Source organism: Tenrec ecaudatus, chromosome 16 (assembly GCF_050624435.1).
Source record: "Tenrec ecaudatus isolate mTenEca1 chromosome 16, mTenEca1.hap1, whole genome shotgun sequence".
Classification (NCBI taxonomy): Eukaryota; Metazoa; Chordata; class Mammalia; order Afrosoricida; family Tenrecidae; genus Tenrec; species Tenrec ecaudatus.
The window spans coordinates 105,514,746-105,529,463 of NC_134545.1; the positions used below are offsets into that span (position 1 = coordinate 105,514,746).

The 14,718-nt window shown below is 50.3% G+C and overlaps 1 protein-coding gene and 1 non-coding gene across 2 annotated transcripts; both read right to left on the reverse strand.

Annotated features, from left to right (window-relative positions):
• Window positions 1-926: 926 nt before the first annotated feature.
• CUZD1 (CUB and zona pellucida like domains 1) lies at window positions 927-9,277 on the reverse strand. Its single transcript, XM_075533480.1, is given in 9 exon segments — window positions 927-1,083; window positions 1,085-1,184; window positions 2,094-2,171; window positions 2,174-2,236; window positions 3,965-4,093; window positions 4,096-4,178; window positions 4,180-4,203; window positions 6,273-6,426; window positions 9,199-9,277. Coding segments are annotated over 9 exon segments (867 nt in total).
• Window positions 7,441-7,604, reverse strand: LOC142430144 (U1 spliceosomal RNA). Its single transcript, XR_012780609.1, has one exon. It is a non-coding gene; the product is annotated as a U1 spliceosomal RNA (small nuclear RNA).
• Window positions 9,278-14,718: the final 5,441 nt, after the last annotated feature.

Genomic DNA, 14,718 nt, shown 5'->3' on the forward strand with positions numbered 1-14,718 from the left:
CACTGAGTCAATTCTGACTCATAGCGATCCTCTGGACAAAGAAAAATTGCCCCATTGGTTTCCGAGAGTGTAGATCTTTTTGAGAATATAAAGTCTCCTCTTTTGGCCAAGGAGCAGCTGATAGGTTCAAACTGATGACCTTCTGACGAGTAGCCCAACTCAGAACCCAGGACTCCTTTAGAAAGTGCAGCTCGTAGCTGGCTACCCCTTGTTAGGACGATATCTTTGGCTTGGTGTTTGGCGTGCTCTCTCATTAACACAGAAACAATACTGAGGGCTCGCCTTTTATAGTTGCTGTCCTCTGTCCAAGGCCCTTTTCTGATATGTCCCGAGACAGCACTAAAACATGAAGGGGAGAGGAGTAAACAACAGAAACGTGGGCAAAGGGAGACAGTCGACGGTGTAAGATATGAAAATAATAAAATAATTTATCAGGGGTCCACGAGGGAGGGAGGGAGGGTAGGGGAAGGAGGGAGGGAAAAAAAGAGGAGCTAACACTAGGGGCTCAAGCAGAAAATGTTTTTTAAATGATGATGGCAACATATGTGTGGCAGTCACCTAATCTAGTGTCAATTTGAGGATTAAGAGTGTAGGGGTGGAGTCTAGGCTGTCAATCTGGAGATAGCCAATGAGACTTCTCTGTGGGCATGGCCTTATCCTGAGCATTCTGGGAAATCTGGTACTTCCTCCTTGGAGGCAGGAGACACTTCTCTCTCTCTGCCACTCCCTGGGAGACACTGCAGAAGGCAGGAAGGAAACCCGTGTATATTTTCTACAGGATTTGCTTCTCCGGTTAATAAAATCGCCATTTTCCCCCGTTGGTGAATCAAGGCTGTCTTCTGATAATGCAGATGCGTCAAGGCACCTGCGGCAGGCTGGCACAGCAAGTGGAAGCCAAGGGCCCACTTCTGTGTACAACACAATGTTCAGAGAGCCACAAAATACAACTTACTGGTGGTGACATTTTCGGCATAGACTGGAGTGTAGGAGGCGGAAAGCCCCCGATAGAAGTTGCCATAGTTGGTGGATAACACGACACTCGGGGCGTCTGAAGACGATGCGAAGGTGGCCTTCGAGCGGCCAGACTTGTCCGATGAGACCAGTGTTGGGGGAGAAGCCGTCGTAAACGGCAATGAAATCAAATCGGCGTGGTCATCGATTTCTAGGCTGGAGCACCACAGCTTCTGGTGAAACAGCTTCCGAACCAAACCAGCTCTATTCTCTGAGTTCCCACAATCCTGCAATGACCCGTGCTTTCACCTGCCCTCCCACCAACCACCTCTCGCAGGACCCTCAGGCACATGTGTCATTGGTTTTAATCAGACTGATGCGTGATAAACAGACATGTGGCTTGTGTGTAATGTTTCTTAGACGACATGAAGACGAACCACACGTTCGTTCAGGCGAATATCTCTACACAGAATTACAACATTATTAGTGCGGCTTTTGAGTAACTGGGAGGAAAGCCTTCGCTTTTTCTTCTCCTTTTCCGTTGACGACCACAGAAGCTCGATAAGACGCCAGGAACGTTGACAAAACCAGTGACTATCACACAGCGGCAGCAACAAGCACAGCAGGGGTGCCTGTGCTCTGTGCAAACTCGAGGGACTCGAAGCTCCCTGTGCTTGCGTGAGTTAGCCAGTGGGCGTGAGCTTTAGCCTTCTCAGTCTATTGATGCCTGGGCGCTGGGCTTACAAGAAATATTTTTGTTGTTCTAACCAACGACAGAGATGTTCTTATGTAAAAGGATGCTTGTCTGCTGCAGCACCACACAAGCTTTGTGTAGGCCATCTGGGGGGGGGGGGTGTCTCCCTTCTCATGCTGTCATTCAGTGCAGTCCATATCCCCCAAATCTCCCCGGTGACCCCGCTGACCCTACATTTGAGTGACTAACGCTTTTTCGTTACAATGCTAGACTCGCGCAGGAATGCGGTGCCTGGGCCTTTGTCCCCAGAATCTTCACAGAAATCGTCTAGCTTCGTTCACTTTGGAGTACTCCAATTTCCTTTTCTACCCTGATGACTTTTCAAATGGTCATGGTCTGTGGACAGGCATTGCCAGCTGGGCCCAGCGGCCGAGGTGGGCCACGGTACTTACAAATCTCTTTGAAGTCTATTTGATCTTGTAGCCTCTCTCCACCTGGATGTGCCACACGCAATAGGCCAGCTCAGGTGGGGCTTTGGGTAGTCGGGGCTGGTGAAGGAGCCTTCCGCGGTGTCCAGGTAACCCCCACAGTCTAGGACCGCTGAAGGAGAGGCCAGGGGACCAAGAATGTCAACCAGTGTATAAGATACGGCACACACACATGAAAACAAAATTATAGGGGAAATAATAAGTAAGTAAGGGGGCCTGGGGTGGAGGGTGGGGGTAGAGGGGATAAAGGGAGCTGATATCAAGGCGTTCAAGAAGAAAGAAATGTTTGGAAACTGGTGTGGTAGCGAGTATACAATACTGATTGATGTGCTAAACTACGGAATGTTATGAGGTCGAAAGAGGTCCCAATAAAATGATTTGAATTTTTTTAATAAAATAGAAATGTCAGTCAAGACTGAGACTGCTTTGAGTTTCTGTCTTAGGGATGGAGTTTCGCATGTTTCACCTTTGAGGGTACCCACCTCCCACTTACACACCCCTGGGCTTCTCACCAGGCCGTTTTCCGCCAGGGCTGCGAGCTCAAGGAGGAGCCCGGAAAACCTCACCCACTCCCATTGTGTGTGCAACGCCACCCTGCTCGTGTGTAAATTCACACCACTTCATCCACCACCGTTGTGTGTGTCATGAAGGGTCACACCTCTTCACGTGGCTCCAGCCTCCTTCCACAGGCCCACTGGCCACTGCCAAGGACGCTGAACCCCGGTGCCACCCACCCTTCCTTCCCCTCCGTCTCTGGCTTCCACCTCTCCCTTTCCTCCACCCCTCCTTTTCCCGGATGGACATAGGCAGCTCCTGGACAGACACCACATGGAGAGAGGATCCTGCAGGCTCACTTAGGGAGGGGAGGACTGGCTGAGGCTGGGCAGCCCGGGCTGCCTGGCAGGGAGTGGCTGGCGAGGAGGTTTGGCACAGGGACCTGCAGTCAGTTGGCAGAAGAGACCCTTTGACAGCTACAGCCCCGAGCGTTGCTGGCACCAAGGCTCCGGGGAAAGAAAGTCCTTTGTGGACTAAGGAAGGCAGGGCAGTGAGGTGATCAGATCTGCGGCTTGGAAAGAAAACGAGAGAGATGTCTCCCTCGTGTCTGGGTGGCAGTGGGATGCAGGTGCTGTGGGGCTCCCTCCCCGTACCCCATACCAACTTGGGAACCACGGCCTTTGCCTGCCACACAGGCTGAGGTTTCAGACAGGAGGACAGCATGTCTTCCCCACACAATTTGCTTCCTCAGAATCACCTGGGGACTTGGTAGAAAATGAAGCTCCAAACCAGAACCAGGGAATCTAGCAGAAAGAGGGGCTGTCCTGAATCCGTATCTCAAATATCTGCTGGGCTGTTCAGAAGCAGCCTGAACCAAACCATTGCCATGGAGTTTGGTTTGACTCAAACCCAGCCCCCTGTGGGTTTCTGAGACTGTGATTGTTGACGGGAGTAGAAAGCCCAGTCTTCGTCCTGTGGAGCTGCTGGTACTTTCAAACTGCCAACCCTCCGGATCGCAGCCCAATGCGTAACCATTCCACCGCCTGGGCTCCTTCTGACACAGCCCACATGGGGCTATCTCCATCTGTCTGCCTCACCAGGGAGTCTTTTTAGAAATGCAGATTCGTGGGCTCTGCCCTTTGACAGTGAATTGGAATGTCTACAGACAGAGGACTCTGATTTGACAAGCCACCCAAATCAGACTCACGGCCAGCCACCCTCGAGGACAGGCTGGGACTTTGTGGGCCTCAATGTCACTGATGTGCAAAGACCCCCCTGCTCTCCCCGTGGTGTCTCTGGGAGAGAAGTCACACGTTCTGGTGGACAGTGGGCCAACTCCAGAGCTGCCCCCGGGCCTGTGTGTTTCCGGGAGAGAAGAAGAAGTAGAAGAGAAAGACTGAGCTTTGAAATCTTGCCGAGTCGGTGACGATTGGAACCGTGAGCGTATTGGATGACGATTCAAATACGGAACGTAGTCATTTTGACTGCAGACCCTCCCCAGCAGAAGAGGCTCGTCAACTGACCCTCTGTCAGAAACGGCAATGTTCTCTGTCGCAGCTTCCGTCTGGATCCAGCCTGGGACACAGAGCACCCCCGTGACTGAAGAAGTGACATCCGCAGAGGGGGGTTGGAGCGCGGTCTGTCGCTCGCGTGCGTAAGCAGTCACAAAGCAGGGACAGACCTGTGTCGAGGGAAGCCTCTCGGACGGACGTCAACTGCTGGCACCAACACAATCCCTCCATGTCAGACCACACGCCACCAGCCAAGACCTGACTCAGGGAAGAGTTGCCTTGCCAACAACATCTTGGAACAAGGAAAGGGTGGACAGGAGGCTAGACCTTGGTCTCCTTCCTTTTCCCTCTTTCTCTCGCCCCTGCTCCTTTTCCCACGGTACTCTGTGGTGGCAAACTTGGTGAATGACCACCAATCCACTTGGGGACTTAAAATCCAAAGCATCCAGAAGGTGAAGGGTCGTCTTCCCTAGCCACCTCTCTGGCACCTCTCTTCGGGTAAAGCGAATCTTGGCATCTCCCCTCATGAGCTTTCTTCCTCATGTCACTCCGTCCTGGTCCCTGAAGTTCATCCCATGCCAGGCACTCCGCAGAGCCACTCAGGAGTCCGTTGTCTGCCCATTTTGTCAGAGTTTCTCCCTGCCCTCTCAGAGGATAACATTTCCAACGAGGCTGAGAGAAAAACACAGCACACTCAAAAAACCAAACTCACTGCCATCAAGTCAATGCCGAATCACAGGAACCCAAGAGGGAAGGGTACAAAGGCCCACTTGTGGGTTTCCAAAATTAGAACTCTTTACCGGAGTAGAAAGCCCGGAATGAGCAGTGGTTTCAAACTGCTGACCCTTCAGATCACAGCCCTACAGGAAACCGCTACACCACCAGAACTCCTCCAAATTAAAACTTAAATTCTGAGCACCCCACTTTCGAAAGGCTATGGATGATGGCGAAACCCCAATATCCATTTGCTAGATGCCCACCGTTAGATTGATTAAGCCTCCACTGAATTCCTTCTGATCATTAACCCAGGATGTAGACCATCTTGTCCTCGGACAGAGTACATTGGGAAGTGGATTACCTCCATTTCTCTCCAGTCAGCCCACAGAGAGATCGTCTGTCTTAGGGGCTGGCCTGGGCGGTTACTCTTTGGGCCACTAACTGCAAAGTCAGCAGTTCGAAATCACCCGGCACTCCATGGGGCTTTCTACTCCCATAAGGAATTACAGTGTGGGGAAACTCACAGTAGTAGTTGGTTTAGGGTGTGATCTTAATGAAGGTCACCATACTAGGGAGAGCACAGCAGGTCACATGGTCATGAGTCACGTCCTACATACGTTGGGCATGTTGTCAGGAGAGACCAGTCCCTGGAGAAGGACATCATATTTGGTCAAGTGGAGGGGCAGCAGGAAGAGGAAGACCCTCGACGAGATGGATGGACACAGCGGCTGCCTCCATGGGCTCAGGGAGAGGAGCATTTGTGAGGATGGTGCAGGACCAGGCAGTGTTTCGTTCTGTTGGGCACAGGGTCGCTATGGGTCAACACTCACAAGCGGTCCCGTGCAGCAGATAGACCCAACGCAAGGCGCTGTTGGATGTCTTCACTACTGCTTTCATGAGAATAGATCGTGGATGCAAACAACGTCCTTGACAACGTCAACCTTTCCTCCATTGATCATTTATCTATTGGTCCAGTGTGAGGATTCTGGCCTTCCTTACACTGAGTCGTAATCCGCACTGAAGGCTGCAGTCCTTGACCTTCATCACCAAGTACCTCAAGTCCACCTCACGTCCAGCCAGCAAGGGTGGAGCCACTCATTTTAGGCCTAGAATCTGGAACTAGACTTGCTGGGAGACTCATCCTGGTTATTTCACTTACCAACTCTATGAGCCACCCAAGTTAGCAAGCACCGCCCCACCCACCCACCCCCAATGCCTAAAATGCGAGTACCAAGCTCACAAGAACTCTGTGAGCCAGGGTCTGGTGCAGAGCCTTCAGCCATCGCGGTCACCATCAACACCGTGGTCCCAGTTGTTCCCAGCACCTGCAGGAAGAGCCGAATCCTTCACCCAGACAGTCCCCCATCAGCCAGAGTTGGCTGGCTTATCCACCCAGAGCCCAAAGCTCCGACTTACTGGATGTGGGAAAAGATGATTCGGATGCTCTTGTTTTCTGGCCTTTCGACCGTCCAGGTGCAGTTCTCATTGGGATGGAGTTGCAGGATCAGAGCTTTGTGGGCCTCACTCACGCTGGCACCTCCCAGGCTGGCCCTGCAGCTGGATTTGCCTGGTAGAGACCACAGTTGACACTGAGCACTGCCCCGCCCCGCCCCCTCTAGTGAAGGGACATTGACCTCCCCTGTGGTATTTACACAGCTCTTGGCTGATCATGAGGGTATGTAGCTCACTCCAAATGTTTACAACAAAAAACTAACAACTGGACCAATAGACAACATTGTGAGCAAGGGAGAAAAGATTAAGTTGGCAAGGATTTCATTTTACTTGGATCCACAATTAAGATTCCTGGAAGAGGCAGTCACGGTTTGCACTGGGGCCAATCTGCTGCGCAAGATCAAGTGCATGTGTTCACGAGCAAAGATGTCACTCTGCCTGACCAAAGCCTGGTGTTTACGATTCCCGTGTGTGTGTGTGTGTGTGTGTGTGTGTGTGTGAGAGAGAGAGAGAGGGGGGGGGAGAGAGAGCTGGATAGCACGTGCGATAGTCGAGAGAAGAGCGGATGCGTTCGAGTCACGGTGCTGGCAAAGAATGGTGAGTGAAATCCCTACGACTGCCGGAAGAACAAACATCTCTGTCCTGGAGGAAGTACAGCTACCACGGTCCTTAGCAGCAGACTTTGTCCCACATGCTTTGGACCTATTATTAGGAAAGACCAGGTCCTCGGCGGGGGGTGGGGGACACACACCATACTTTGTAAAATCAAAGGTCAGTGAAAAAGAGGAAGACTTTCAGGGAGATGGATGGACACAGAGCTACACTCACAGACACACCTGACGACTGATGTGAGGATGACGTCGGATTGGGCAGTGATTTGTTCTGTTGCACACGGGTTTCCTCTGAGTCGGAGGCAACGTGATGGCACCTCACATACCGAGAAGAAAGAAAGTCGCCCGCAATCAATTGCTCCTCCTGGGACCCTTTGGGATTGAGTGCTCATGATTCTCTATATGCAGTTCAAAAAGGAATATAGGATCTGTGAAGACCTCAAGGAAGATAGTTTTGAAAACAAACAGGCTTTACGTCTAAAGAATCTTACAAAGCAAAAGATATAACTCAATTTTTCCCCCAGGGGAGAGCGCGAACGCAGTCCCGCACTACCACAAATTATGCGGTCGAGTTTCCGACATTTGGGGAAATGGCAGGGGTCGGCACATCCGCAGTGCAATGGGTGAGCCTCGCCCCGGGAAAACCACCTTCGTGATCATGGTGTCTCGCCTGCCAGGTAAGTATGATACAACTAAATTTTAAAGGAGAAAAGGATCGACTACACATTTCTCCAAAAAGAGACACTAAGTCAAGCTCATAACGAGATGCCCCCAGCCCTAGCCAACAGGAAAATGCAAAATAAGATCACAATGAAGTATCACTTCATACCACTGTGATGGTTAGATTCAAAGGATAGAGAATAGCAAGTCCCGGAGAATATGTAAAGAAACAGAAACCCACGTGCACTGATGGGCAGGAATGCAAAATGGTACGGGTGCTATGGGAAAGAATTTGTCAGTTCTTCAGATGTGTACTCACGTGACCCAGCAATTCCGCTCATAGGCATGCCCTCAAGAGAAATAAAAATATATATTCACCTGAAAAATCTTGGCATGAATGTTCATGCCTAATTGTCCAGAGCGGGGCAAAACCCAAGCATCCATCAAGAGATAACTGAGTAAATCAAACATGGTATACTCATGAAATGAAATGTGATTGGGTCACACACAGAAAGAAAGTGCAGCTATCTCTGAGACTATGGATGGATCTTGAAACTATGCTGAGTTAAAGAAGCCAAGCACAGGGGCCACATCCTGAATGGCTTCATTTTGCTGTTTAAAAAACAACCTTGATTGAATCCGAACAAAAACCAAACAAACCGCTTCATGGCGGGACTGCTCTGAAACTCAATTAGCAACTCCAGCTAATGAAATGAGCTCTTCTTTTTCTTTCTCACCGATAGACGATGAATTATATTCTTATTAACAGTCTTATTTGATTGTTTCCATTAGTATTATATTTGCTAGTTTAAAAAAAATCAGAAGACAAAGAAAAAATTAAGATCCAAGGACTCCATCTGCCTGGTAACACGAAAGCTTAACTCACTACCATGGAGTGGATGCTGACACACCGACCAGGGGGATGGAGTAGAATGGCCCCTGGGGGGTTCTGGGGCTATAAATCTGTACAGGAGCAGACAGCCTCATCTTTCTCCTGTTGAGGGGTTAGTGGGTTTGAACCTCCAAACTTGCAGTTAGTAGTCCATCGTGTAACCCACGATGCCACCAGAACTCCTTATCATGGTGAACAATGAGTGTAAAACTGTTCAAACACTTCCTTCTCGTTCTCCCTCAAAATGCTTTGCTTTTGCTTCTAGAGATACTTAATGACTGCATGAGTGTATTTCAAACATGAACACGCTGAACACATTTCAGATTGCTTTTCTTTCGAGTGTAGATCAGGGCATCGTGCTTACAGATTTTTTTTTCAATTGTCCTAGAGTGTTGCCCTTTGAACACATTACATTTACCAGAACTTCCGTCACAAGTGACGATAGTGTGTTTTTACAACACACATGCACACACTTGCATGGGTGCTGTCTAATTATTTCCTAAAGATAAATTCTTAGAAGTGAAATCACCTGGTAAAATTCAACTCTGTTTTGGTATGTCTACATCTACTGTCAGATTGCCCTGAAAGAAAAAGAAAAACACACCACACTAATCTCACAACCTTTCAAGATTGCACAAGAATAATGTTTTTCTCCAGACTGGGAGCATCTGTGAATATGAAAACTTTACATTTCTGGCAGGGACCTATTCTATTTCAATGGACAAATCTGACTCGGTCACCCTCCACGCTGCCAAGCATGATGAAATGAAAAGGGCCAACAGGATGAGCCGTCTTACAGCCTCCATCTTTGTCTGGACTGAGACCCCTTGAGGGGCTAGCAAGCTCTTCAGCTTCTCTGTGTTCAATAGTTATCTGGGTTCACAAACTCTCCACTGGCCCCTAGGGAACCGTGTCAGTTCTAGCGACACGGGGGCGGAGGGGGGAGGGAATTTCAGTGAGAATGTAACAGCCGTGGGGCTGGCTGACATCAGTGATGCCCTCAGAGCTGGGGAGGGCATCCCCACTCATCCCCGGAAACTCTGCAGGCAGGACCATAGCGGACGCCCTCCACTAGGGAATTCTCAACAGTCAGGATGCTCCTTAGAAGCAAAGATGGTGAGAACTTCATCATCTGTCATCAAGAGGGAGCCAGTCGCCAGAGGACATCGCTCTCGGTAGAGAGTCAGCAAGAGGAGAGAAAGCAAACTCGCCAGCAGGCTGGGCGGACGCAGTGGCTGCACCGATGGGCTCAAGCATGGGCACGATTGGGGCACAGGACCGGCAGCGTTTCGCTCCACTGTGGATGGGGTTGCGAGTCGGCAATGACGCCGTGGCTCTGAATAGCCCCAACACTAGCGGACACTGAGCCCTCACTCGGGGGACGGACTTGGGGTTGGACTTTTGCTCTACTGTTGGGTCAGGTTACAAATGGAGCTTTTGCCCGGTCACTGGGTTTGGCTTTGACTCAATCACAGGGGAGCCTGTTGAGCAGGAGAGTGACTCAACTCGTAGTTCTGACTCCCATAGGATCTTCTGAGTGGAAACCCTTCCTGGCAGCCCCTGAGCCCTGCCATATTGTTCTAACTACCCTGCAGCCAGAAACCTCTTCCTGGGCTCAGGGACTGGAGGTTCCCCGGGGCAGTGCACACTGTAGAACAGCGTTCTCAACCGGTGGGTCATTACCCTTTGGGGGTGGAATGACCCTTTCATGGGGGTCGCCCGATTCATCACAGTAGCAAAATGACAGTGATGAAGTAGCAATGACAATAATTTTATGGTTGGGGGGTCACCGCCACATGAGGAACTGTATGGAAGGGTCACAGCATTCAGAAGGTTGAGAACAAACTAGAGTCTCGCGGTGACTCTGTGGGGCCCTGAGTCACGGTGTGTGCCAGCCCCTGAGACAACAAGCTCCCATGGCACTTAGCAACTCACCCCAGGACCAACACAGCCCTGCTGTGGGCTGGCAGGAACTGGGGGTGCTGTGAGAACAGGCTATGCCCTCTGCTGGAGGTGGGGGCGACCTGGGGTGAGGAAGGACACTTGGGCATGTTCCACTAGCTCAATAGCTTGTTGGGACAAGAAGACAATCCGAGGTCCTGGGAACATCAGAGAAGAATTTCTGGCTTCCTCATACCAAGGAACTGAATTTTCCCGATGCTCCCGTTTGCTTGCCTGGAATTGAGAATTGTAGTCACCCCAAGGGATTGCTTTAGAAGGGTCAAGTCCTTACTTTTTAAAATCATTTTATTGGGCACTCATACAACTCTTATCACAATCCATACAAACATCAGTTGTACAAAGCACATTTGTACATTCATTACCATCATCATTCTGTAAACATTTGCTCTCCACTTCAGCCCCTGGCATCAGCTCCTCATTTTCCCCCCTCCCTCCCCGCTCCCCTTCCTTCCCTCGTGGACCTAAATTATTATTTTGTCATCTCTTATACTGTCTAACATCTCCTTTTCACCCACTTTTCTATAGTGTGTCCTCCAGGGAGGAGGTTATATGTAGATCCTTATCATGGGTTCCCCCTCTCTACCCCACCCTCCCTCCACCCTCCAAGTCCTTCTTTAGCTCAGAGACCAATAAGAGTTTTTCCTGAAAGGATAGTATGAAGCCTTCATGCCCTGCAGTGCTTACCACCAAGCCTCCAGGTCACAGTCTTCAAAGCAAACACTCCTATCAAGCATCATCATTGATTCAAAGGTTGGTGAAACGTAAGTAAAGGAAATGCATAACTAGCAACCACAACAAAATTTTTGAGGGGGGGAAATTGTCAGTATTGTACATTTATTCAAAAACATATAAAAATAATGTCATATGGTACAATACATCGTTTAAACCCTATAGAACTTGAACAATAAAGCCTTCTACTAAGAAAGAAATACAGCTCGTGGAATCTGCATGCTGACTCGCCCAGATCAGAGTCCCTCGTTTGTGTCACAGAAGCAAGGTGGGAGGGGGTCACATGCCGTCCTGTACATGCAGCATTGGTCACAGATGGTAGAAGACTCTGCGGTGTCACATCTGTTCTGGGTGTCATGGTCTGAGTATTTCAAGGGTAGATCCATACAGGCCTTTGAAGCAGCTCTTTTAAAAAAAGATATACACATGGCATCAGGTCTTTTTTTTCCCCCTCCCTCCAGGCCCACAAGGTGTGAGCATGCGTGGGGAAGGGGTCACTTGCCCATGGCCTGAGCGCTGGGACCTGCCCTCTAACACACAGGCTCACTGTGAGCATGACTGCTCCCAATGATCACCCTCTCCCATCTTGGAAGGGTGAACCCCAGGAGTCTTCACATAGCCTAGCTTCCCCACAGGCCTGACGGTCTGCCTCACTGTCCCCAGGCAGCCAGCGATGAGTGAGAGACCCCAAAACCCTGACTGACTCGGGCAAGAGGAGATCGATCCTGGCCATCACTGGAGTGCATACAAAGCCGAGGCTCACACAGGCCATCAATGGGCTCTTCAGTCTACAGAGCCCAGAAAGGAGGGCAGCTCAGCCCACAGGCTGACTTAAACACTTGTTTCTGAGTAGAATGGCTCCAAGGGGTTAAGGCTGTGACCCTTCAGAAGCAGGTGGCCAGGTCCTTCTTCTGAGGCACTGACTCAGAGTTTGCAGCACCAGTAGTGGAATGCCTTTGGCAAGTAGTGGAATACCTCCCTGTTGACACCACCCAAGGAGTGGTCAATCCCTACATAGGAAACTCAGTGTTTTTAAAGTCACTGAAGTCAGCAAAGGGAGGGCCTCTGGCGGCAGAACGGTTACACATTATGCTTCTAACCACAAGGTCAGCCGTTCAAAATCACCAGCTGCTGTGCAAGAGAAAGACCAGGCTGTCGATCCTGTTCGATTAGAGTTTCAGAAACCTACAGGGGCAGTTCTAACCTGTCCTATAAGGTTGCCATGAGTCAGAATCAACCAGTTGGCAGTGAGTTTGGTTTGGGCGAAGTAAGCAAAGCATTGCTGACTTACCAGGCCAGCAGGCTGAGGGCAGTCCCTTCATGAGCTCACAATCCCAAGCTAGAACAGCACAGAGCCAAGATTCCAACTGACCTGCCTCTTGTCTTTTTCAAACCCACATGCTGCTTTTCATGTCAGGGGCCTTGGTTATGTAGTGGGTTGCCAGTTAGGCTGTGAACTGTAAGACTGAGAACAGTTGAAGACCACCAGCCAATCTGAGGGGTGGGGGTGGGGGGGAATGGGGCTTGCCACTCCCATAATGAGTTACACTCTCCGAAAGCCACAGGGCCAGTGGCAGTCCATCCTAGAGGTCCCTGGGAGCCAGAAGTGGCTCGTTGGCAGTGAGTGAGTTTTCCACTTCATTGAGGACAAAGGCTTCCCTGGAGGTGTGCAGGGGAGCAGACGACACTAGGTGACACAGTCAGAGAGAGAACCCTGAAACTGGCTGCACTGTCTTTGCAGTGCTTCAGCAGAAAGTTAATTGTTTGGGAATTAAAGAGAGCTCTGTAGTTTGTTACCACAGCTAAAACACTTCTCAAAAGCCCCGCTTGTGTCAATAGAGCTAGGAGGCTGAGAAGCCTTTGCTAACAGGCTTTTTGACTCTTCTAGTGTTCTCTGATTCAGAGCCATCACCGAGGCTTACATGGCAGGCGCCTTCCAATCGCAGGGTCTCATCTGCACCCGCGACCAACACCCACTGTCTTTTTTTGTCACTGCCTGTGACTTTATGGTCACTGGTTTTGTCAAATTCTCTGGTGGGAATTCGTATTTGTTCATCGATCGCTATAACTTTTTTGAGAAAGAAGGGGAAGGGGAAGAAAACCTCTTTCAGGCTTCTCTTCCGTGAGTCATAATGATGGTAAGAATTCAATGTCGAGAGACTTGATAAAGCCCATGTGCTGCTAGCCCACAGGTCATCTAAGAAACGGCACATTGAAGGCATCCCGCCGACATGTCTCACAGCTGTGCTTGCACATGAGTCAGTGATGGACAGGAGCTCAAACATGGCTAAGGACTCCCGATGGTCTGGTGCAGAAGGCCATTCAGAGAAGGGGTGACACTGAGGTGCTACCCTGGGTGAGATCAACCCTGGTGACTGTTGACTCGAGTGCCGTCACACGGCAAGGCAGGGTTCTGCTCAAGCAGAGGGGCCCCAGGGAGTTTGATCGAGGGGGACATTTCAGCCACTGATACTCAACTCAATTAGCTTGGTTGACCTTGCCAATTTGGAGCGAACGCCGATGATGAGACAAATTAACACAAGCGCTGCGAGCAGGATACAGCTGGCCAGGCAGAGCATGATGATGGTCTTGAGGTCGAACAGACCACAGTGTTCTAGGCAGAGAAGGCAGGCAAGCAGTGAATGGGCTGCCCCCACCCGCGCCCCCACCCCCTCCCGCTCAGCAAGCTCTGACCACAGACAGCCACAGACAGCCTCTTTCCGAGGAGGAAGAGTGAAGACCAGACGATGACCCTTACATGTATGGCCTTTGTGACTCCTCCACAGGAAGCCCGAGCTGGCCCAGAGCGGGCAAAGGGTTTATTTGTGAATGAGAAACACACACATGCACACACACACACACACACACACACACACACACACACACGCTTCCATAGAGTCAATTCTTGCTCACAGCATCCTGAAGGGCAAGGTTTGAGGCTCTGTTGTTGTTGTTGTTTTAAATCATTTTATCGGGGGCTCTACAGCTCTTATCACAATCCACCCATCCATTGAGCCAAGCGCATTTGTACATTTGTTGCCATCATCATTCTCAAAACATTTCCTTTCTACGTGAGCCTTTGGTATCAGCTCCTCGTTTGAGGCTCCATCTTCACAGGAGCAAAAAGGCTCCTCTTTGCCCTGCAGAGTGGCTGCTTCCAGTCCGCTTTGGGTTAGCAGACCGGTGCATAACCCCCTACTCCACCAGGGCTCCTTTTGCGGAGGGGAAAGGGCCCGAGTCTACAAAATCCAGGGAGAAGGGAAACCAGACAAGAGAAAGTTGAGAGAACTTTCATCTTTTCTTTCCATGCAGCCATGTGTTGCTGAAAGACAGAAAGACTGCTACATGTTGGGCTGCTGACTTCAAAGTCAGTAGGTCGAAACCACCAGTTGCTCCTCAAGAGAAAGAGGAGGCTTTCTGCTCCTAGAAAACATTGACAGTCTATGAGGCCCACGGGGGCAGTTCTGCTCTGTCCTGGCAGGTCGTGCTGAGTTTGAATTAACTCTGGCCAGTGAGTTTGGATGGGTTTTTTGTTTTGTTTCTCTACTAACAGAGA